This window comes from Notothenia rossii (genome assembly GCF_949606895.1).
Source record: "Notothenia rossii genome assembly, chromosome: 3".
In the NCBI taxonomy this organism is placed as follows: domain Eukaryota; kingdom Metazoa; phylum Chordata; class Actinopteri; order Perciformes; family Nototheniidae; genus Notothenia; species Notothenia rossii.
This window is the reverse complement of record NC_136901.1, coordinates 93488070-93513741: the sequence shown is the minus strand read 5'-3', so window position 1 is coordinate 93513741 and position 25672 is coordinate 93488070. Positions and strand designations below refer to the sequence as shown.

At 42.3% G+C, this 25672-nt stretch overlaps 1 protein-coding gene across 4 annotated transcripts in view; it reads left to right on the top strand.

Annotated features, from left to right (window-relative positions):
* Window positions 1-24039, top strand: part of LOC307031635 (uncharacterized protein) — an 82159-nt gene extending 58120 nt beyond the window's left edge. For 3 of the 4 annotated variants that reach the window (XM_079668886.1, XM_079668885.1, XM_079668884.1), the window contains 2 exons: window positions 596-661; window positions 15303-24039. In XM_079668886.1, coding sequence (XP_079525012.1) covers window positions 629-661; window positions 15303-16925 — 1656 coding nt within the window. In that variant the 5' untranslated portion in view covers window positions 596-628 and the 3' untranslated portion in view covers window positions 16926-24039. The remainder of the gene's footprint in view (window positions 1-595; window positions 662-15302) is intronic. The other variant, XR_013806018.1, reaches the window with a different exon arrangement.
* Window positions 24040-25672: the final 1633 nt, after the last annotated feature.

The following is a 25672-nucleotide window of genomic DNA, read 5'->3' as shown; positions in this document are numbered from 1 at the left end:
GTGTGTGTGTGTGTGTGTGTGTGTGTGTGTGTGTGTGTGTGTGTGTGTGTGTGTGTGTGTGTGTGTGTGTGTGTGTGTGTGTGTGTGTGTGTGTGTGTGTGTGTGTGTGTGTGTGTGTGTGTGTGTGTGTGTGTGTGTGTGTGTGTGTGTGTGTGTGTGTGTGTGTGTGTGTGTGTGTGTGTGTGTGTGTGTGTGTGTGTGTGTGTGTGTGTGTGTGTGTGTGTGTGTGTGTGTGTGTGTGTGTGTGTGTGGTAACTCCTTTATGTTACAGGATGAATCCTCAGTTTATTGACTTGTTGTTTCTAGTCTCCTCCTGACTTACAGAGTCCTGGAGCTGTGAGTTTCTCCTCTTCAGTGAAGCAGCTTTATTACTGTCTCCTGTTGTCGCAGACAAAGTAGCATTACATGGAAATATTCAAGTAAAGTAAAAGTACCTCTAAATAGTACTTAAGTACAGTACTTGAGTAAATGTACTTAGTTACTTCTCACCTCTGCTATGAACCTACGAAGTAGCTGTAGATTAGTTTTGTTGTGTCTGTCTGTTGTATTGAGTTGTCTTGTTTTGTGTCAGCTGTAGTTGTGTTGATTATTTCAGAGACCCATCCGGAGAAGGAGAACTGAGAGCAGCATGGAGGAGAACAAAGAGACCCCTGGAGCTCAGGTCAGTGTGCACTTCCTCACAATATATTTCTAATTCCAGCGTTTCCGCCAGGCGGGCGTCTTGCCGTCATTTGACGCCCTTATTCAGCTCGGAACGCCCTGAACTCGAGCCGAGGGCGTCCAAAAGAGTTTTTATCGCTTGAAGCGACGAAAAAGGACAAGGACATCCCTCTGTTGGAGGGGCAAAGGAGTCTGGTGGGATTATTTTCACCGCCAGCAAAGCGTGTTCCTATGCTAGTGGAGCACGCGCGTGAACTGCGAGCGCCGGAGCCTCGCAGCGGCGAAACTGAGGTTCTGGTAAACCGTGGTAACGTGAAGATCCGTTTGGGAGCCGAAAGAGCCGACTCTTCTTAGTGAGCCGAGCCAAATGATCCGACTCACTAAAAACAGCCGGGATTCCCATCACTAATACGTTAAGAGATAGTATCTATAAGGGACGGCAAAATTCAAGTCCGGGGTTTCCCACACATAGACTTTACTTGGGCCGTCCAGGTAAGAGGGAGAGAGGAAAAGAGAGCGCTTCCGCTAAGTTCTCCCGTGTTATTATTAGGGTTGCAAAATTCCGGGAATTTTCAAAGATGGAAACTTTCCATGGGAATTTATGGGAATAAACTGGGAATTTTCTAAATTGATGGTTGGCTCTTCTTAGGGAACTTAAATATAGTTGGGGAAAGTATATTTTTGCATAATCTTGACTAAAACAAACAGATGACGTTCAAGTACACTTGGATATCCATGCCATAGCACACTGCTCACTGCATGGCTATTGGGACCACACCCCCTACAGGCACTGTGCGTTCCTCCATCACATGCAAAGATGAGTAATATTTAACTCAACATTCCTGTTGTAGAGGCTAAGCCAACGCTTTAAGCCTCTGAGGATCCGCTTTGTGGGGGTAATTGACGCACACAAGTTTGCTGCCGATTAAAGGTCAGAAACAAAGTTTCCAGTTCGAAACAGTCCATTTATTTTCACTTTTACTGGTTTCCATTTTACTTGCTTCTTTCCATATTCACCACACGATATTACCGTTTACACAATACCTTTGCTTTGCTTGTAATCCCGTGTTTGCGTGTGTGCTCCGTGTGTGTGTTCTCCGTGTGTGGTCAAAAACTATATGGCCTTCCGGCGGAACCTCTCACCACCAAACATGGGTTCCTACCTTTATACCCACAGATGTTAATTGGCTCCTACACACCGGCCCCTAATTGATAGTACAGGTATCAATTGAAAACAATTAAGGAGCCAAATGTGAAAATCATTTTTCAATACATAGAAATGCACATCCTACACTTCCTGTACTAAACATAGTTTAGTAATAGGTCGCACAATAATGTTGGTCTTGGTCTGTAGCTTTACAGAGCGCACCAGTCCTCCTTTGTCAGGAAAAACCTCCAATACTTAGTAGTCCATCTTCCAGAATCGGATCCAGCTTGTAGATGGAACTGTGTCTGCTCACTGTTCCTGCTTCAGATGTTAAAGAAGTGATTTCATCCTTAAACCTATGCTGCTGACCGTAGCGTATTATAGCCAACTCAGCTTCCAAGAGATTTTTAGGTGTCAAGATGTGACTCTCCGGGTTGACTTTGGGTTTCAGTCTTTTCACTTGACCAGCTTGTGCAGAGGGATTCAAATCCTTTCTTTTACGACTCAACTCCAACAGAATTATCTTCAGCCTGCGAAACCAGGCCACCGACACTTTGAGCCTTTTCCAGTCTGAGATGTAAGTCATGAGCTGGTCTGTTGCATCAAGTGATTCATTGACTAAGATATTAACTGAGGTATCTTTTCTGACTTCTGGGTCAACCAAATCCAATATGACATCACCGCCATAATATATAGGCCATTCCTCTTCAGATTTGACAAGAAACATGGGACCCTCAAACCAACTGCGGCTCTTCAGAAAGTCAGGGATCTTCATTCCTCTGGATGCAGCATCAGCTGGGTTGTCTTTGGTTCCTCCATGCTTCCATTGACATGGTCTTGAAACCTCTCTTATGGTTGTGATCCTATTTGCCACAAATGTGTGGAAACGCTTGTCCTTGTTGTTAATGTACTTCAGAACTGAAGTACTGTCTGTCCAAAACACAGACACATCCAAATGAAGTTGAAGCTCTGATTTTAACATCATATCCACTCTGGCAGCCAGAACAGCAGCTGTTAGTTCCAGTCGTGGAATGGTCACCATTTGTATGGGTGTAAATCTAGCCTTTCCTAATAGGAAAGCAACATGAACATCGCCTTTGCAGTTCAGAAGCCTGATGTAAGTTACAGTCCCGTAGCCATTTTCACTGGCATCAGCAAAGTGATGTAGTTGAGAGTGTATGGGTTCACCGAAGTCCTTTGGCTTCATACATCTGTCCACTTTGAGTGATGCCAACAACTTAATGTCCTCCAACCACCGTCTCCACTGTTGTACGATATCTGATGGCATGGCATCATCCCATCCAAAGCTCTTGTTGCATTATCTTGGCTGGCAAAGTGACTGGTGCCAAAATACCCAAAGGATCATACACCGAGCTTGTTGTGGATAGCATGCCACGTCTGGTTAGAGCCTGCTGTTTCACTTCCATCTTAAACTTAAAGGAATCTGACTCGACGCACCAGAGTAGTCCCAAAGCTCTCAAGAGGAAGATTGTCTCTATCCAGATCCAGGTCCTTTAGCTCTTTAGCCTTCTGCTCTTCTGCGATTGTCTGCAAAACTACCCGACTATTGCTGATCCATTTTTCCAGCACAACAACCTCCTCTTTTACAGAGAGCATTAAGATCTTCAACCATTTGTATTGCTGCCTTCTCTGAGCCCAAACCCATCAAACAGTCATCCACATAGAAATTTCGCTTAACCGCTTCAACAGTCTCAGCAGAAAAGCCAGACTTGTTGTCGTCAGCAGTTTTCCTTAGCGCATAGCTAGCGCAACTGGGAGAAGAGACAGCCCCAAACAGATGCACCGTCATTCTGTATTCCTGGATCTCTCTGGTGAAGTCTCCCTCTGGCCACCAGAGAAAACGAAGGAAATCTTGGTCTTCTTCTGTGACTTTGACCTGGTGAAACATAGCCCGGATGTCGCCCATGAATGCCACAGGTTCCTGCCTGAAACGAGTGAGAACTCCAAGCAGTGAACTGATGAGATTGGGACCTTGGTACATCGTTTAATGATGTTCCTTTTTAAATGTGGCACCACAATCAAACACAACTCGGAGAAAACCTTTTCGTGGATGGTAAATACTGTGGTGTGGGATGTACCATAATTTCCCACTGCCACAGTGCTGCTGTGTTGGTACCTGTTCAGCATAACCCTTTTCAATCACTCCATTCAGAAAGCTGGCATATTCCTTGTGCAACATTGGGTTACTCACAAATCTTTTCCTAAATCCAAGTAGCCTTTGCTTTGCCACTACAAAGTTGTTTGGAAGAAGGACGTCAGGTGTCTTAAGGGGCAACTTCAGGCTGTACCTGTTGTCCTGTAGTGTTGCAGATGTATTCATGATTTCCATAAATGTTTGGTCTTCCCTTGACATCTCTTTTTCCTCTGAGGGCTTTTCATTAAAGGCATGATTATACTGACTGCTAAGCATGAGCTCCAATTTGGAAATAGAAATCCTATTCACCACAACAGAAGAAAGCTCCATGTCAACATCGCTGCCATTGCTGCTTCCATGTAAAGGACCATTGATGACCCATCCCAACACTGTTCTTATAGCGTATGGGCCATTTCCACAACTGTTGACAATTTCCCAAGGTTCCAATATCTTGGGAGCGTTGGTTCCAATCAACATGTCAACATTGGCATTTATGCTGGGGATATGAGCTTTTGACAAATGATTCCACCTCTTCACATCTGCGTCTGTAGCAATGTTTTCTTTGGTTACTGGCATTTGGTTCTGTGTGAGGACTTCTGGAAGAGGATAAAAGTTATTTTCCTCAAGACCAGATACCTCCATCCCAAATAAGGAGTAAGCTGGAACGACCTTTTTCTGTCCCATAGTCTTCAAAAGAAAATTATTTCTTTTTCCTGTGATGTTTAATCTGTGCATGAGATCTTCTGAGCAGAATGTGGCTGTGCTTCCCGGATCTAAAAATACATAGGTCTGTATAATCTCACTTCCCTTTGTGGACTTGACCTGCACTGGAATAATTGAAAGAATGCAGCCATCATTTCCGGCCACTGTACGTCCACATGTCTGAGGGGGGGGTTTGTGATTTAGCGGTTTGTCCCAATTCCACATTAGATGTATTTATGTGGAGCGCAGTAGGATGTTGCTTATCACAAACCTCACAGATCAAGCGTTGTTTACATTCCCGGCTTATGTGTCCAATACACAATCATCCAAAGCAAATTCCTTTCTCCTTTTAGAAATTGAATTTTGTCTCAGTGCTTCCTTTTGCTGAACTGCTTACATCTGTCCAAAACGTGAGTGTTGTGATCACAACAATGACACACCAAGCTCTCCTGTGGTTTTGAGTTATTTGTAGGGGTGTAACGGTATCCGTATTCGTCCCGTACCGTCACGGTTCGGACGTCACGGTTCGGCACATGCAGTCACACGGCGAATACGCCTTTTTTTACGAGTGGGAAAAAAGTCTGTCACTCAAGGCAGTAATACACTATATATAATCCAGGGGGCGGTATTGCGCCTAAAAGCCAGCCGCCCGTAAATGACAAATGAAGAACAAGAACAAAACACAACAAAACGAACACAATACATGAAGAAGAAAAGTTAGCAGCTATGGCGATTGGCGAGTTCACACAACACACAGGAGCTAGAACCCACCTGCTTCTTTTAAATCAGCTGTGTGGGAACATTTCGGGTTCCCTGTGGACTACAACAATGATGGGGTGCGAGTGGTGGATCGGACGAGGACGGTGTGTCGGCGTTTTTCGACAGCGGTGCGGTATGCTAATGGTAACACGTCAAACATGCTCAATCACCTCCGAGTCAGTCTCAGTCCCCAGGGAGAGGGTGTTCTCGACGGCAGGTGACATAGTTACCGCCAACAGATCTGCTCTCACTACTGACAACGTAGACAAACTCATATTTTTGAAGAAAAACTTGAAAATAGAGTAAAGCTTGAGTATCTTTTAGTTAGGCATAATGGCCTCACACACTCACAAGTTAATTACACATGTTAGACATTGCCCCTAAAGTTACAGATTTTATTTAGTTTTATATTTTGACATCAGGATATGTTATACAGTTCTGTATTGCCTTTTATTGATTTTGATTGAAACGCTTTCATTATAAATAATATGACCATCTGAGTGTGTGTGTTACTGTTTGTGGTTTGTTTTTAACTGTGTACTACAGTTAATGATTCCAAATGTTAGAGTTCCTTATTTTCATACCAAAACTTGCACTACTGTTAAAAATAAATAACAGCAAAAATAAAAAATGTTTTGCTTTTCCTTGTTGTACCGAAACCGTACCGAACCGTGAGCCCCAAACCGGGGTATGAACCGAACCGTGACTTCTGTGAACCGTTACACCCCTAGTTATTTGTCATTTTAATTCCGACTTCACTCATTGGGAATACTGTAGCGGCAAAACTACTTCCTTTCATTCTGTTCTTTGATTGTGGCTGAAACATGTTGGAAGATTTTTATAGCAACTGGTTTATGTCCTGAATCCTCGATGTCTCCAAAGATCGGATCAGAAAGGACTCGTACATGTGTCTCAATGAATTTGACCAAGTCTATGAATTGAGCTCTGTTGTTTGAGGCTTCCATGATGTTATGAGCTTTGTTTCTCCATTGTTCCCTTAGTTTGTATGGCAACTTGAAGACAACCATTTTCATATTGGAGGGCATATCCAACTCCTGCATGTACTGATGTTCTTCCCTCACATTAGCACATCCACGCAGAAAAAAAGCATAGGCTTGTAGTGCTTTAATGTCTTCTGCCTCTGTTATTGTTGGCCAAGCTAAAGCCTTGACTATGTAAGCAGCAGCGATCTTGTACTCATTCCCAAAATGTTCTTGCAAAAGACCCTTTGCCACAATGTAGCCACGTTCTGGAGCCATGTGCTGGCAGCTACGAACCAGTTCCTGTGGCTGTCCTTTTGTGATCTGTTCTAAATAGTACAAGCAGCTTTGCTGGCTTTGTTTTCCACTCCTTGTTCAAATGCTTTAATGAAAGCCTTTTACTGAAACAGGTCTCCATCAAATATAGGAATGTCTCTTGGTAGAGACAGTAAACGTTGCTGGTGAACCAGTGCAGCTGTTATTTCATTTTGCTTTTGCATTATCGTGAATAAACCTTCAGGTGGAATTCTCTGATTTGCTGATGGTGATTTTCCTGTTGACTTTCCCATGCAGTTGATTCACCAGTTGTCAACCCATGTGATGTTCCCAGATATTTTATTTTGTACATAAGCATCTTCCTTAAATGCAAACTGCCTTTCAGCTTGCTTCCATGTCCATCTTTGTTGGTTTGCTGGAGGATATTTTCCTTGATGTGGAATCATACTCCTTTGCCAGGGGGTTAAGTATGTTTAACCATGCCAGTTTCATTCCATTTGTTGGTGCAAAAGAGGAACGTCGTGAATGTGAACCCTGTGGAACTGCTAGCCTAGCAGTAGATACAGCTAGCTCAGTTTCCAAATCAAGCTGTTCCTTTCTCCGCTTTAATTGTAGCTCCTGTTCCTCCAGTGCATGCCTCTCAGTTAAACCTGCCAAGCGAGCAACAATTGCAGCCTTTTCTGCTGCTATAATTTGTGCAGATGAAGTTGTACTTGACTTTGTACTGCTGTCACTTTTGTTTGAACATTTACCAACATTAGAAACACTGTCATCAGGATTGATTTCATCATTATTATCACCAGTACCTTTGGTTTGACCAACCCACACCTTGATTTGGACAATACATTCATCATTGAAAATCATTTTGGCTTTAAACCATTTTTCATGTCTTTCCCTTTCATCATGTGGCAATAAACCCATTGAAGTGTCTTGCATAGACCTGGCTTCAACACACAATTCAATATAACCATCAAGAGCATTTTGAACCTTAGCATGTTCACCATTTAACATCAAATCTTTTATATTTGTTCTTAATTTGCTAGCTTTATTTAGCTTAGCCTTTCTGCCATTTTGCAACCTCAAGTTTTTCCGCAAGTGCTTTGGCAGAGAGTTTAACTACCCGCTTAGTGCTTTGCGCATCACTACAGCTGGCCAAGCTATCCAGCTTGCCAGAGACGCGCTGTCAGCTGCTGGTACGTCCGCAGCGCTCTCCTCCATATTTGAATGTCTTAAAGTCAAACGGATTGTCACAAATCAATCAGTACAATGCAAGCGCTTATTGTTCATCCCTTTCACAACCAATGCATTGGAATTACGCCCTTATGTGTGCACACAACTTAATTCCTATGGCCATTTAAACCGGTTGTAGCACGCTACACATACAGTGGGGCAAAAAAGTATTTACTCAGACACCAATTCTGCAAGTTCTCCCACTTAAAAAGATGAGAGGCCTGTAATTTTCATCCTAGGTATACCTCAACTATGAGAGACAAAATGAGAAAAAGAAATCCAGAAAATCACGGTCTGATTTTTAAAGAATTTATTTGCAAATGATGGTGGAAAATAAGTATTTGGTCAATAATAAAAGTTCATCTCAATACTTTGTTATATACCCTTTGTTGGCAATGACAGAGGTCAAACGTTTTCTGTAAGTCTTCACAAGGTTTTCACATACTGTTGCTGGTATTTTGGCCCATTCCTCCATGCAGATCTCCTCTAGAGCAGTGATGTTTTGGGGCTGTCGCTGGGCAACACGGACTTTCAACTCCCTCCAAAGATTTTCTATGGGGTTGAGATCTGGAGACTGGCTAGGCCACTCCAGGACCTTGAAATGCTTCTTACGAAGCCACTCCTTCGTTGCCCGGGCGGTGTGTTTGGGATCATTGTAATGCTGAAAGACCCAGCCACGTTTCATCTTCAATGACCTTGCTGATGAAAGGAGGTTGTCACTGAAAATCTCACGATACATGGCCCCATTCATTCTTTCCTTTACACGGATCAGTCGTCCTGGTCCCTTTGCAGAAACACAGCCCCAAAGCATGATGTTTCCCCCCCCATGTTTCACAGTAGGTGTTCTTTGGATGCAACTCAGCATTCTTTCTCCTCCAAACACGTCTTGTTGAGTTTTTACCAAAAAGTTCTATTTTGGTTTCATCTGACCATATGACATTCTCCCAATCCTCTTCTGGATCATCTAAATGCTCTCTAGCAAACTTCAGACGGGCCTGGACATGTACTGGCTTAAGCAGGGGGACACGTCTGGCACTGCAGGATTTGAGTCCCTGGCGGCGTAGTGTGTTACTGATGGTAGCCTTTGTTACTTTGGTCCCAGCTCTCTGCAGGTCATTGACTAGGTCCCCCCGTGTGGTTCGGGGATTTTTGCTCACTGTTCTTGTGATAATTTTGACCCCACGGGGTGAGATCTTGCGTGGAGCCCCAGATCGAGGGAGATTATCAGTGGTCTTGTATGTCTTCCATTTTCTAATAATTGCTCCCACAGTTGATTTCTTCCCACCAAGCTGCTTACCTATTGCAGATTCAGTCTTCCCAGCCTGGTGCAGGTCTACAATTTTGTTTCTGGTGTCCTTTGACAGCTCTTTGGTCTTGGCCATAGTGGAGTTTGGAGTGTGACTGTTTGAGGTTGTGGACAGGTGTCTTTTATACTGATAACGAGTTCAAACCGGTGCCATTAATACAGTTAACAAGTGGAGGACAGAGGAGGCTCTTAAAGAAGAAGTTACAGGTCTGTGAGAGCCAGAAATCTTGTTTGTTTGTAGGTGACCAAATACTTATTTTACCGAGGAATTTACCAATGAATTCATTGAAAATCCTACAATGTGATTTTCTGGATTCTTTTCTTCTCATTCTGTCTCTCATAGCTGAAGTGTATCTAGGATGAAAATTACAGGCCTCATCTTTTTAAGTGGGAGAACTTGCACAATTGGTGGCTGACTAAATACTTTTTTGCCCAACTGTACCTCCTGTCGTTGCCCATTCTTGTGGGATATCTAAAACTGTGCCACGTCAACAGGGATCCGCTTCTTGACTCACACGTTAAAAACCATCCAAATAAAGCTCTGTAAGCGCTGATTTCTTTGCCTTCCTTGGCCGATTTATTTGCTTCCATATATTTAAACAAACAAAATAAACAAAATAATCTGTGTAACGTGAGGTCAAAGACTGTTCCGATTCCCCGTTCATTGCTGGTGACCATTTCCTCCTCACGCTCAGTCCCACCCCTTCCTTATATAACAGGGATGGCTCGCAGTAAATCAAAGTTTTTCTCCAAATATTGAATTCGGTACTAATACATAAATGGAAAGAATATATTAAGATCTAAATTAATACACTCATTGTCAACACAGAGAATGGCTCTAACACCTCCTTAGATGAACGTAGTTCCGTGACAAACGGCGAAAAGCTTCCCGGCACCATTCACCGCGTTGCTCCTGTTGCCTTCCTGTTCAGCAGATGAGCAAACGAGTTGTCGCCGTCCTCCTCTCGGCGTCAGGTGGCTGATAACAGCTGAGCAGCCGGCGTGTTGTTTTCCTCCTCTCGGCGTCCGGTAGAAGGTGAGCAGCCGCTCTCAGCGTTCGATAAACGCAACGAAAAATGTCGTCTTGTGTAACTCCAAAAAAGGCTAGTTTTTGACTATATGTAGAGGCTAAGCCAACGCTTTAGGCCTCTGAGGATCCGCTTTGTGGGGGTAATTGACGCACACAAGTTTGCTGCCGAATAAAGGTCAGAAACAAAGTGTCCAGTTCGAAACAGTCCATTTATTTTCACTTTTACTGGTTTCCATTTTACTTGCTTCTTTCCATATTCACCACACGATATTACCGTTTACACAATACCTTTGCTTTGCTTGTAATCCCGTGTTTGTGTGTGTGCTTCGTGTGTGTGTGTTCTCCGTCTGTGGTCAAAAACTGTATGGCCTTCCGGCGGAACCTCTCACCACCAAACATGGGTTCCTACCTTTATACCCACAGATGTTAATTGGCTCCTACACCTGTTTTCGTTCTTCAATGAAACAAATAATTGTTCAATAAAATAATTAAAACTTGTTCTGTTCTACTTTAAAAAAAAAAAAAATGTGTTGAAATGTCATGTTTTTTGTTTAATTTTGCATCGAATATTTCCAAAATTCCCTAGCTTAAATTCCCATGGAAACTTTCCGGAAATTTACCGGAAACGTTCCGCCCCTTTGCAACCCTAGTTATTATCCAAAGCGAATGTAAACTTGAATAATGTACATCATTTGAATGTAATGATTAAGTTGATTGTTGTTTGTGGAAGCTCCAGTGAATGAGCCCCATTAACTGAGTTTTAAACATCACTTTAAATGGAAGATTTAAAGTGATGTTTAAATCTTCCATTTAGGCCCCGCCCACTCGATCGGATCGGCGATCGGTATCGGCCAATACTGATTCCGGCGATCGGCCCCAAAATTGGCGATCAGAGCATCCCTAATAGTCTTTGGTAACAGTAGTTATTTCATCTGGTGAACCTTCCTGAAAAATGTCCCAATCTGTCCAATCAAAACAGGCTTTCAACTGTTCCCTACTTTCATTTGCCCATGTCCTTATTACTTTCTTTTCTGGTTGACTTCCCTTCAGTTTGGTCTTATACACTGGTATCATATTCACAACATTATGATCAGAGTTCAGTATTGGTGGTCTGTATTTAGACACATAATAGGTTTCTCAATACTCAAATTTCCCCTCCTCGGTCATCCGGTAGTGACCCGGTAATGAATTTCAGCGCGCCATTTTGAAGGACATGTCATTTCTCTAAATAAGGATCGAGCATCGAGGAGGCTCTCTGGGGGAGCTCTAACCGAGGAGACACTGATGGGTCCTCCACGGATGCATTTCCGGGAACGGTGGAGGCGTGACGCACGGCCGGACTTATCTCAGCCAATGACAGCTCTGCATGCATCCTCTGGATATTATTTTAGAAACTGCTTTCATCGCGACACGATATTTCCAGAGAGAACAGCTGTGAGGTCCGTGCAGAAAGCAGAGCAGTGTGTATAATATATATCACTCAGTATAACAGGCCTACTCTCTTTATTTGCTTTAGTTGATATATTTTTAGAAGACCATTTAGTGCTTCACAATACATAATAAAATACACAACGGCTGTAGCCTGATTATGCTTTCCGAGCTGTAGTAGGTGTGTGTGGTACAGTGTGTAGGTGCGTGTTGTACAGTGTGTGTGTGTTGTACAGTGCGTACGGCGGACAGACGGGTCTCAGTTGGTTTGGTGTCCTTTGCTTACTTTTAATAGCCTACTTGTTAATACAACTTTTGGGCTGTAATTTCAATTCCCCATTTCAGCGACCAGAGAGAGGGGGGGATATATCCAGTCTCTGATTGTGTTACGTTATTATGAGAGTGCTCTCATACTTGTTTGATTCTGAAATTGTATATATTTATATAAATATATATGTGTATTTGTCCGCATCTGTAGCCTGTTATTGTCTCATTATACCGCACTGTGAATGAATCAAAGTAAATATATACTGTATATATAAGTCGCTGCTGTGCCTCCTGTCATCATTAATGGACGTTTCTTTAAAATGACCGCTCAGAGGAGAGGAGTTCTCATTTCTCTAACCGCCTGCTGCTTCCCCTCCTCTCTCCTCGGTTCCGCTCCTCGGTCCTCCGCTCGCATCTCCTGTGGGCGGGACTAAGTCTCGATGAGGGGAGTCGAGGAGGGGAAATGTAAGAATTGAGAAGCCTCTAGTGTCCTCTCCCGCTGGGAGGCACATAAACAACAAACGGTAAAATACACCCGAATTTTCTAGGCAGATAAAAGGGTCTTAACGTCATGCCGAGAATTTCTACGTTGGGATTGCAGGTTTTACATTTGGCTGAGTATGATCGGAACCACAGATCATTAATATACACACAAATACCGCCTCCTCTGGTTTCCCCCGAGTTCGCATCACTGTCTGCTCGAATAAGGGTGAATCCAGGTACTTCAAAGAGAGATTCAGGCTTTGTAGATTGTAGCCAACTTTCTGTGAAATATAACAAAGAGGCCTCAAGAAATTCATGACAGTACCTTGTGTATGTCCTTAGTGTGTCCACGTTGTTGCTCAATGAGCGCAGGTTTGTGAGAATGATGGATGGAAGTGGTGGCCGGCTGAATCTCCGCCGTAGGCGATTCTGAACGCCTCCCCTCCTTCCTCATCTCTTTTTCCTGGTGTTTCTAACCGGCTCCCGAGGGATTTCATCCAATATCGAAGAGCACAGGTGGCTTGGTGTATTCGTAGGAAGCCGATCCCATTGTAGCTCTAGCATAGCCTCGCGGCTGTAGCAGCATAGAGGCCGGGGCTCCTCGCCTGTTCGTGGTGTCACTCAGGTGTGTCTTGCAAAGTTGAATGGCCAGACATGGTCTGCAGAAGGCACATGTAATCCACAGGATCAAAAGCATGGTCTCTCAAAATGACATTTCATACAGACACCACAAAGTTTAGACAATAATTAGACCAAAAAACTAAAACAAAACACGACGAACGGAGCATACTGAGACTCGCAGTGACAGGATGATGTCTCCCTCTGTCTCCTGTATACCAGGTGTGGGAGTAAGTCATCCATGTGCAAGCCTCAAGTTACTGGGGTGAGAGTCAAGCAAGTCAAGCCCTACAAAATCCTGATGAATAACCCCAGTTTCCGCATTTAAATCAGTTAAAAGACAGTGGTTATGAAACTAGGGTTTTATTTTCAACATTAACAACAATGAAGAGTGAGGCTCTGCAATCATAAAACGGGTAATAGGGGGAGTGTGTGTGTGTGTGTGTGTGTGTGTGTGTGTGTGTGTGTGTGTAAAAAACGTAGCAGCCTGTGGTCGCTCGTTAGCTGTTCTTATGAAGGTAAACACAGTGAAGGCGCAGCTGGTGCTGCTCTTCTGAGATTCTGCTGAGTTAGAGATTTCATGAAGTGAAGGAGGTTTTCCTTCTATAAAACAGCTGTGGGCAGCAGATACTGAGTCACAGACATGAATACATAGTAGTGCTGGGGGAAACGATTATTTTGAAAACGATTAATCGGGCGATTATTTAATCGATTAGTTGACTAATCTAACGATTATTTTTCTGTTGTTCGATTTATAAAAAACATAATGTATCTCAAATAAATACCAAAAAACATTACTTCATTCATGACAACTGCGCACCAGCTTACGTGCAGCCCTGGCCTGGACATTGCTTGGCTCCGTTAGTTGACATACATTGATACTATAAGCTGACTAGCGTTAGTCTAATGTTATGTTTGACTCGTAAACGACCACAACATGAGTTAGCTCTCTGTGCAGTTTGTTCGTTCCGGGTTAGTAGCGGCTAGATAGCGGTGTTCTGCAGACGTAAACTAGCTACCATTCCAGCCAACATTAAATGCTGACAAACGTTAACTAACACACAGCTGGCGCCGCTAGCTAGGTAGCTAACATTAACTACTAACCAACCAAGCACGAACAAACTGCACAGAGAGCTATAAGATAGTTAGCACTACCGAAGTGCACAGAGCTCAAGCTGCAAAACACACTAGGGCTGTTCCTATTTATGAATATGCTTTCATTTTGAAGAGGTAGCGCTGTTGACAGGAAGTTGTTGTTGCTATGGAAACAACGTGACAGAGATTAACGGAGAAAAGTAATATCTACATATAAAGACGGAGAAAGTAAACGATAAAGTTTATGGTTAAGTGTTAGCACCCCCCGAACAAGCTCTTACGTTGATATTGGAGATGTCAATAAATTCAATTTGAAAGACCTAGGGCGAGATGTTTTTGTTTGGGCGCTTTTTACAGGGCTTCGTGCGCAATCCTGTGAGGAGGAGGTGGTAGCCGTTTCAGTCTCCATAGTGTTTAAAGTGCGATTGCGAACTGCTTGTTGTTGTTTTGGGTGACCCACGTGTGTGTGGTGATGCGTCGACGCGGAAATATGTCGTCGACGATATTTTGAAGTCGACGCATCGCTACAGCACTAATACATAGGTCAAGGCAGACTGGTTCACAGACTCTCCTGTTTTGCCGATCCGGTGCTTGAACAAATAACTCTAGACCCCTGGCTGAAATGTCCCTAAAATGAAGTCCGAGTTTGAAATATATCTCAAATAATGTATGTATTTCCCCACATAAACATAACAGTCTGCAATGAAACGGCTGTCTCCTGTGCGCTCCACTTCCTACTTACTACTGCGAACGAGATACTTTCTCTTTTCTTTTTTTTCCATTGCCCTCTAGGGGCTTAGTACAATGCAAATATTTTATTTTAAAAAGTAAAGTCCTTTCGAGTCATCTGTCTCAAGCCTAAGTCAAGTCTCAAGTCATGAATTCAAAGTCAAGTCGAGTCTTTTATCAATGTTAGTCAAGCAAGTCTCAAGTCAAAAAATATGCAAGTACAGTCATGTGAATCGAGTCCCCCACCTCTGGTATATACTTTGGTTAGAATATTGCTATATTACTGTATCAAATATAATACAAATATAATAAACAAACAGTTGATAAGTAGTATTTTCTTAACTCAAGGTTTATATTAAGTGAGTTTTTATTGTGTTAACTTGTCTATTTATGCTTTTTAGATTGACTTTCTCTCTTTCTCTGTCCGTCTGTTCTAGAAACCGAAAGGAAGAGAGAGATGTCACAGCTGTCAGCAATGTGACAAATCCTTTACAACATCTGAACATTTAAAGAGCCACCTGCGTATTCACACGGGAGAAAAACCGTACAGCTGTGAAGAGTGTGGGACAACTTTCACTAGATCAAGTCATCTCAAAGGACATCAACGTATTCATACTGGAGAAAAACCTTACAGCTGTGAAGAGTGTGGGAAAACTTTCACTACATCAAGTTATCTCAAAAAACATCACCGTATTCATACTGGAGAAAAACCGTACAGCTGTGAAGATTGTGGGAAAACTTTCACTACATCAAGTGCTCTCACATTACATCGCCGTATTCATACTGGAGAAAAACCTTACAGGTGTGAAGAATGTGGGACAACTTTCACTACATCAGGTGCTCTCACATTACATCGCCGTATTCATACTGGAGAAAAACCGTACTGGTGTGAAGAGTGTGGGAAAACGTTCACTACATCAGGTGCTCTCACATTACATCGCCGTATTCATACTGGAGAAAAACCTTACAGCTGTGAAGAGTGTGGGAAAACGTTCACTAGATCAGATACTCTCAAATCACATCTTCGTGTTCATACTGGAGAAAAACCTTACAGGTGTGAAGAATGTGGGACAACTTTCACTACATCAGGTGCTCTCACATTACATCGCCGTATTCATACTGGAGAAAAACCGTACTGGTGTGAAGAGTGTGGGAAAACGTTCACTACATCAGGTGCTCTCACATTACATCGCCGTATTCATACTGGAGAAAAACCTTACAGGTGTGAAGAATGTGGGAAAACGTTCACTAGATCAGGTGCTCTCACATTACATCGCCGTATTCATACTGGAAAAAAACCGTACAGCTGTGAAGAGTGTGGGACAACTTTCACTAGATCAAGTCATCTCAAAGGACATCAACGTATTCATACTGGAGAAAAACCTTACAGCTGTGAAGAGTGTGGGAAAACTTTCACTACATCAAGTTATCTCAAAAAACATCACCGTATTCATACTGGAGAAAAACCGTACAGCTGTGAAGATTGTGGGAAAACTTTCACTACATCAAGTGCTCTCACATTACATCGCCGTATTCATACTGGAGAAAAACCTTACAGGTGTGAAGAATGTGGGACAACTTTCACTACATCAGGTGCTCTCACATTACATCGCCGTATTCATACTGGAGAAAAACCGTACTGGTGTGAAGAGTGTGGGAAAACGTTCACTACATCAGGTGCTCTCACATTACATCGCCGTATTCATACTGGAGAAAAACCTTACAGCTGTGAAGAGTGTGGGAAAACGTTCACTAGATCAGATACTCTCAAATCACATCTTCGTGTTCATACTGGAGAAAAACCTTACAGGTGTGAAGAATGTGGGACAACTTTCACTACATCAGGTGCTCTCACATTACATCGCCGTATTCATACTGGAGAAAAACCGTACTGGTGTGAAGAGTGTGGGAAAACGTTCACTACATCAGGTGCTCTCACATTACATCGCCGTATTCATACTGGAGAAAAACCTTACAGCTGTGAAGAGTGTGGGAAAACGTTCACTAGATCAGATGCTCTCAAATCACATCTTCGTGTTCACACACTCTTAAAACCATAGTGGTGTTAAGAGTGTGTGAAAACTTTTACTTAATGTTTTCACCTTAAAGTCCATGAGCGAGTTTCACTGTTCATTAATCTGCCGAGTAGTTTCTCCAATAATCTGTTTGTTTAATAAAATGTTGTGACTTTAAACTTTGATTGGGATGTTTTTGATAGTTCCTGTTGAGTTAGCAGTCTGTTTTGGTCTAAAAGAACCAATGATTCATGTATCTAGAACAGACGTGTCAAACCCAAGGCCCGCGGGCCAAATGTGGCCCGCCACGTCATTTTATGTGGCCCGCGAGAGCTTAATAGGTCTGATTGTCTAAAAATAAATAAGTCAAATGCGTGCAGTGACCAAAAACTACATTTCCCACAATACATGCCGATTATGTTACCCGTGAAGTGACGGCATCCCGCCACTAGACTGCAGTGTTTCCACATCGATGCGATTTTCCCAACAAGTGGAATTGAGAAATACAAATAATGATCCCAAAATGTCCAGGAAGAGAAAAATTGATGCAGATGGAAGGGTGTTTCAAGAAAGATGGGAAGGCGAATACATGTTTGTGCTTCAAGGAGAAAAACCGGTATGTCTTTTGTGTTATGAGGCGGTGGCGGTTGTCAAAGAGTACAATCTACGTCGGCATTTTGAGACCAAACACGGAGGTAAGTATGCCAAATTTAGCCATCAAGAAAAACAACAAATTGCCCAAGAATTAAAAGGCAAACTGCGATCGCAGCAGAATGTGTTCGCGAAAGCCACAACCAAAAACAACGCGGCAGTGAAAGCTAGCTTTGTTGTGGCTGAAGAAATCGCCCGCGCTTCAAAGTCTTTTTCAGAGGGAGCGTTTTTGAAGCAGTGCATGCTGAAGGTCTGTGAGCAGGTGTGTCCCGACCAGATACAGACTTTTAAAAATGTCAGTTTATCAAGAAACACCATCGCGGACCGAGTTAAGGAACTAGCAGGAAACCTGGCAACACAGCTGGCCGAAGAGACACGCAGCTACATAGCTTTTTCATTAGCTGTTGATGAAAGCACAGACAACACGGATACAGCGCAGCTATCTATTTTTATTAGAGGCGTGAAGTCGGACCTCTCTGTCACTGAGGAGCTGTTGGATGTGGCTGCCATGCATGGGACCACAACGGGACGGGACATTTTTGATGCGGTGGAGAAGTCCGTCAGTAAAAACGCATTGCCCTGGGAAAACTTGGTGGGATTAACTACAGACGGTGCACCTGCAATGTGTGGAAGAAAAGTGGGCTTGGTTGGACTAATGAAGGAGAAAATGCAAGAAAGTAACTGTCACACGCCTCTGATAACGTATCATTGCATTATCCATCAAGAAGCTTTGTGCGGGAAGGTGCTGGGGATGGATGGTATAGTGACCACGGTCATGAAGACAGTGAACTTCATTCGGGCGCGTGGCCTGAATCATCGTCAGTTCCAGCTGTTCTTGCAGGAGATGGGCTCGGAGCACGGAGACGTGCCGTACCATACAGAAGTAAGGTGGCTGAGTAGCAGCCTGCGGTCGCTCGCTAGCTGTTCTAATGAAGGTAAACACAGTGAAGGCACAGCTCTTTGCGGCTGGTACTGCTCTTCTGTGATTCTGCTGAGTTACACGCTACTGCCTCCTGGTGCTGCAGAGATTTCATGAAGTGAAGGAGGTTTTTCTTCTATAAAACAGCTGTGGGCAGCAGATACTGAGTCACAGACTCTCCTGTTTTGCCGATCTGGTGCTTGAACAAATAACTCTACACCCCTGGTCGAAATGTCCCTAAAATGAAGTCCGAGTTTGAAATATATCTCAAATAATGTATGTATTTCCCCACATAAAGATAACAGTCTGCAATGAAACGGCTGTCTCCTGTGCGCTCCACTTCCTACTTACTACTGCGAACGAGATACTTTCTCTTTTCTTTTTTTTCCATTGCCCTCTAGGGGCTTAGTACAATGCAAATATTTTATTTTAAAAAGTAAAGTCCTTTCGAGTCATCTGTCTCAAGCCTAAGTCAAGTCTCAAGTCATGAATTCAAAGTCAAGTCGAGTCTTTTATCAATGTTAGTCAAGCAAGTCTCAAGTCAAAAAATATGCGAGTCAAGTCATGTGACTCGAGTCCCCCACCTCTGGTATATACTTTGGTTAGAATATTGCTGTATTACTGTATCAAATATAATAAACACAAACAGTTGATAAGTAGTATTTTGTTAACTCAAGGTTTATATTAAGTGAGTTTTTATTGTGTTAACACACACATGCTTTTTAGATTGACTTTCTCTCTTTCTCTGTCCGTCTGTTCTAGAAACCGAAAGAAAGAGAGAGACGTCACAGCTGTCAGCAATGTGACAAATCCTTTACAACATCTGAACATTTAAAGAGCCACCTGCATATTCACACGGGAGAAAAACCGTATAGCTGTGAAGAGTGTGGGAAAACTTTCACTGCATCAGGTGCTCTCAAATCACATCAACGTATTCACACTGGAGAAAAACCTTACAGCTGTGAAGAGTGTGGGACAACTTTCACTACATCGGGTGCTCTCAAATCACATCAACGTATTCATACTGGAGAAAAACCGTACAGCTGTGAAGAGTGTGGGACAACTTTCACTAGATCAAGTGATCTCAAATCACATCACCGTATTCATACTGGAGAAAAACCTTACAGCTGTGAAGAGTGTGGGACAACTTTCACTACATCAGGTGCTCTTAAATCACATCAACGTATTCATACTGGAGAAAAACCGTACAGCTGTGAAGAGTGTGGGACAACTTTCACTAGATCAAGTGATCTCAAATCACATCAACGTATTCATACTGGAAAAAAACCTTACAGCTGTGAAGAGTGCCGGACAACTTTCACTACATCAAGTTATCTCAAAACACATCAACGTATTCATACTGGAGAAAAACCATACAGCTGTGAAGAGTGTGGGACAACTTTCACTACATCAAGTCATCTCAAAACACATCACCGTATTCATACTGGAGAAAAACCGTACTGGTGTGAAGAGTGTGGGAAAACGTTCACGAGATCAGATGCTCTCAAATCACATCTTCGTGTTCATACTGGAGAAAAACCATACAGCTGTGAAGAGTGTGGGGCAACTTTCACTACATCAAGTTATCTCAAAACACATCAACGTATTCATACTGGAGAAAAACCATACAGCTGTGAAGAGTGTGGGAAAACTTTCACTACATCAAGTAATCTCAAAACACATCACCGTATTCATACAGGAGAAAATCCGTACTGGTGTGAAGAGTGTGGGAAAACGTTCACTAGATCAGATGCTCTCAAATCACATCTTCGTGTTCACACACTCTTAAAACCATAGTGGTGTTAAGAGTGTGGGAAAAAAATGTCTTAAAGTATTCACCTTAAAGGCCATGAGCGAGTTTCACTGTTCATTAATCTGCCGAGTAGTTTCTCCAATAATCTGTTTGTTTAATAAAATGTTGTGACTTTAAACTTAGTTAGCAGTCTGTTCTGGTCTAAAAGAACCAATGATTCATGTATCTAGAACATATTTACGATGTTTTCAGTTTGATCCTATTCTCTTGTTGAAATGATCAGACTAGCAAAAATAAAATGGCCTTAGAAACAGACTCGCAACCCTGCATATCTGTTGTGTTTTGCAGCATATTATAAACATGTCATTCCCTTATTTTCAAATACCACAGGTTGTGTAGTGATGTATTTGAGGTGTACTGTCCACATTACAGATCTGAAGTCGTGCAGTCAATGTATGCAAAGTGTTAAGGACCTTGGTCTCTGAGACTCAAAAAGGCCTTTCTCGCCTACCTGTCCACTTTGCATACCTGAGATCCTGCAGTCATTTCTCAAAGATGGTGTGGCATATAGGGAGGTGCAATCTCCTGATAAGACTGTATTATAGTGGAAATCTGAAAACAAGATAACATTAGGATAATCAATTTATACAACCCAGGTCCAAATCTAACCACTGATATATTTAAAGAAATAGCAGGAAATAAACATAGGAAGGAAGTTTGGTGTGGTGATTTCAATGCACACAACAGTCTATGGGGCAGCAACCATACAGACAGTAACGGAAATATAGTGGAAGAAATGCTGGAGGAAAGAACACTGGTATGCCTTAATGATGGACATGGCACAAGAGTAGATGTACACAGGGGGAAAGTCTCATGCCTGGATCTGACATTAGTGTCAAACTGTTTGGTTCATACATGCAAATGGTTTGTTTTGAATAACTCCACTGTAGGAAGTGACCATTATCCATTGCTTACTAAAATGAATAATAATGTATATATGCAGGAAGGAGGTGTAATAACCAGGCGGTGCTTTGCTAAAGCCGATTGGGGGAAATGTAGGATATGGTGTGAGGAGTCGGTATACCTGCTAACATCAGAGGGAAGCATAGAGGTCATTACAAGCCAAATAACATAACATATACTAAATGCAGCAGAGAACAGTATACCCAAAGCAACAACCAAGGGTAGGAAGAAAGTGGTGCCATGGTGGAATTAGGAATGCAGCAGGGCTAATAAAGAGCGGAGCAATGCATTTAGAGAATTAAAGAAAAACATGACACAAAATAATGTGATAGTTTCAAAGGAAAAGGGCAGCTGCTCGAAGGACAATCAAATATACACAAAAGAGAACATGGAGAGAATTGTGGTCTACCATTGGCAGAGGAGTAACATTAGGTGATGTCTGGTCCATGTTTAAGCAGATGAGTGGGAAAAGGAAATCCATTAACATTCCAGCTTTGGTTGATGGGGAGAGGCTGGCAGTGACAGATAAAGAGAAGGCAGATATGTTAGGAAGGACACTTGTAGCAGTACATAGTGGGGAGCATCTCAGTGATATCCATAGGCAGCAAAAACAGCAGTTACTAGCAGAGAAGGAGAACGTGAAGGAGAAGAGACAGGATAATAGGTCAGCTCTTGATGTGGAATTTACAATGTCAGAACTCAAAATAGCCTTACAAGGTACAGGATATACAGCTCCAGGACAAGACCAGCTATGTTATGCTATGTTTAGATCGTTACCTATGGAAACTATGAAAATGGTGCTGAGTCTTTTCAATAAAATCTGGAGAGAAGGAGATATGCCAAGTGTGTGGAAAACAGCAATCGTGCTACCATTCAATAAGCCAGTGAAAGATACAGCTAACCCCAGTAACTACAGACCAATAGCTCTTACATCACACCTATGTAAATGGATGGAAAAGATCATTGTCGGTAGGCTCTCACATGTACTGGAACAGAAAGGGCTACTGAGTAGTTTTCAGAGCGGATTTCGTAAAGGGCGGTCCACAATAGATGCGTTAGTAAGAGTGAGTAACGATTTGGAAAAAACATTGAAAATGAAAGAGATAATGGCAATAGTGTACTTTGACATTGAAAAGGCGTATGACTATGTGGAGGGATGGGCTACTGATCAAATTGGGTAGAATGGGTATTGGAGGGAGAATGTTCAATTGGGTAAGGGCCTTTTTAACAGACAGGACATTTAGAGTAAAGGTTGGAGCAGATATTTCCAATTATTTTGAAATAGGAAATGGTATTCCCCAAGGGAGTGCAGCCAGTCCAATATTATTTAACATCATGATTAATTATATATTTACATGCTTAGACACATGCATACAATCGGCTCTGTACGCAGATGATGGGGCTATTTGGATGAGGGGAAGAACTGCCCCATACGTAATGGAGAATATAGCTAGAGCGATTAAAAAAGTGGAAAGGTGGTCATATAACTGGGGATTCAAAATGTCAGAAAGCAAGTCATGCTACATGGTATTTACTAGGGATGCACCGAATATTCGGCCACCGAAAATAGTTAAAAAGGCCCTTTCGGTTTTCGGCCTAAAGTCAGAGAACAGGGTTACGTTGATCATACTCCGCTTATTTGTCCGGGTGTTTTGATTTCAAGTGGTGGAGTAATCCCGAAGTGGTGAAAGTCTTTGCAGTTACACCCCCTCGAGAAATGTCAGCTGAACACGTTTTACAAATCGCAATCTGCGGCTCTTTCTCTGATATTATAAAATATCTCCAAGAAGCAGACATGTTAGGCTTGTTTGAGATGCGTTGCGGCTCGCCTCGAAAGTAGACGAGAATAGCCGATCGCAGCCGGGGGAGGTCTCAAAAAGCTCGCCTGAAGTCTATTGTTGTTGCACAGATTACAGGTACTGAGACAACGAAATGCAGTTTAGCTTCTAACCAGGAGTGCAACAAGCAGTAAAGTGAAAAGTAATGTACACAATCTAGAATAAAATATAGAATGAATTGAATGATGAATAAACAGTGAGGGGTATGAATACACACAGCAGCCTGTGAGCAGTATGAACAGTGTGTATGAATATGCTAAGATGTATAAAGTATGAAAACGGTAAGCAGTGCAAGTATAGTATAACATATGTAGATATTAATTTCATGATAAACATTGTGGAACACTGATGAAAAATGTTAATGGAGGGGGCGACGTAAAACTGACACCAAACAACAACAGACTTTTGCCGAGCCAATTGGAGAGCTTCATCAGCAGCACGGGGTAAAACCCACCAATGAGCACTCAGCTGGAGATAACAGCGAGTCCTTTCCCATCAAGCATTTTGCTTCCGCAGCCCGTGGAGAGGAACTGCGCCCCCGCGCCTCGCTCTCAAGGCTGCGGGCGTGTTTGTCCCGCGAGATTTCAACGTCTCATGTGATCGAGCCTCCAGAGCAAGTCGGACAAAATGACTAACCATCATGCAATGTACGAACAAGACGTTGATCGAAATTGCGCAGGTCTGCGCAGGTCTCGCTTGTCTCAAACAAGCCTGTTGGCTGTGAGCCAGCCGCGAGCATGGTCGCGCGCCGTGCTTGTCGCCGCGTTTTGATTACGTCATCACAACAACACGTTAGGTTACCAAACTTATCGGTGCATTTGTTGTTGTTGAAGGCCTGGCTGTTACAGTCTTTATTTACACTATTTTGTTGTAGGCCTACTGGCCTAGATGTTTATGCAGTTTTAAAGCACCTTGGCTTTGTTCTGAATGCACTTTGTTGTAGTTATCCTACAGAGAAAAGAAAATGCACTTGACTTGGAATGAATGTACTGTATGCATTCAAAAGTGCTGAATAAATGTTTTATGGACCCATAATAGTGATTATTATTTAACTTAAGTTTTGCCATAATCATGTCTTTTTCCATAATCAGGTAGCTGAACAACATTGGTAAAAAATGTATACATTATATATATTTCTATTAATCATTTTCGGCATTCGGTTTTCGGCCAACTGTTTCCTATTTTCGTTATCGGCTGTGTATTGGAGCGATAAAGTCATCCCCTATCAATGCAGTTCTGATAGAAGCACGAGAGACGCCTCTGGAGATCAGAAGAGAGAGGCTTGCTCTGTCATACTGGGTCAGGCTACAAGGAAGTGGAGAAGAAAATATTTCAAACAGAATATTACAGGATTGCTGGGAATATGCAAAATTACAGGGACGTGGGTTTGGCTGGATGAGTAAGGAAAGAACGAGGGCATATGGAGTGGAGAATATCACCTCTGCCAAAGCAACCTCATTTAGCAGTGTTCCCCCATGGCTGTTCCCAGAAGCTAAAATAGATGTGAGTATTGTAGAAAGGAAAAAAGAGTGGCAAATAAATGAAGTGGGAATTAAAACGAGTATCTGAACGAAAAGTACTACAATTACCTCAAAATGTATACAGATGGTTCTAAGAACAAGGAAGAGTGTGTTGGAGTTGGCATATACATCCCAGACTTTAAAATATCTATTTTAAAAAGAACGTCTGATCAATTATCAGTGTATACAGCAGAAATGCTTGCTGTAATAATAGGATTGCAGTGGGTTGAAGAGGTCAGACCAGATAGGGTGGTGATATGCACAGATTCATTGTCCATATTACAAAGCATACAATCAACAACAACAACTAGGGAAGACATTCTCATAGAACTGAATCAGAGCCTGTTAAGAATGCACAGAAGCGGCATAGATCTGCAGTTCTGCTGGGTGCCTGCTCATGAGGGGGTGAAAGGGAACAAGTGTGCTGATAAATTACTAAAAAGTGCACTACAAAAGCAAATAACATTACCAGTTCAACTTGGAGAAGGAGAAGGAAAAGCAGTAATTAAGAAGAAAGGGATGGAGATCTGGCAGAAAGAAAGACCAGAAAGGCAAGGACTATCACAAAGTACAAAAGACAATTACAATTAATATTCATAAAGAAAGAAATAGAAGGGAGGAAATCATGATGACTAGACTCAGAATAAATCACACGGCTTTGAATAGTACGCTGTATATCATGGGGGAAAGTGACAGTAACAAGTGTGGGAACTGTGCAGTAAAAGAAGATGTAGAACATATATTGTTACATTGTGACATCTATAAAGCTGAAAGAGAAAAACTAAAGGATGAAGTTTTAGAGGCAGAGAGGGAGTGGAGTGTGGTTGGTGTTTTGGGAACAAAAGGAGAGGGAGTAAGAGCTACCAGAAAGGCACTGTTTCAATTCTTGAGTGAAACTGGGGTAGGAAAAAGAATTTAACATTAGGTCAGGAAAGAACATAGATTTGTTTTTTGTTTTATTTATTTCATGGTTGTATTGATTTATTGATTTATTTTAATTTAATTTTGATTAGAGCATAAGTTAAAGAGTTGGAATGATGTGATGATACATACTCATGGACAGTAGGTGGCGGTATGCACCTTTTAAGTTGTTTGCAATCCGCTAAAAAGCAAGAGAAGAAGAAGAAAAGCAAGAGAAGAAGAAGAAG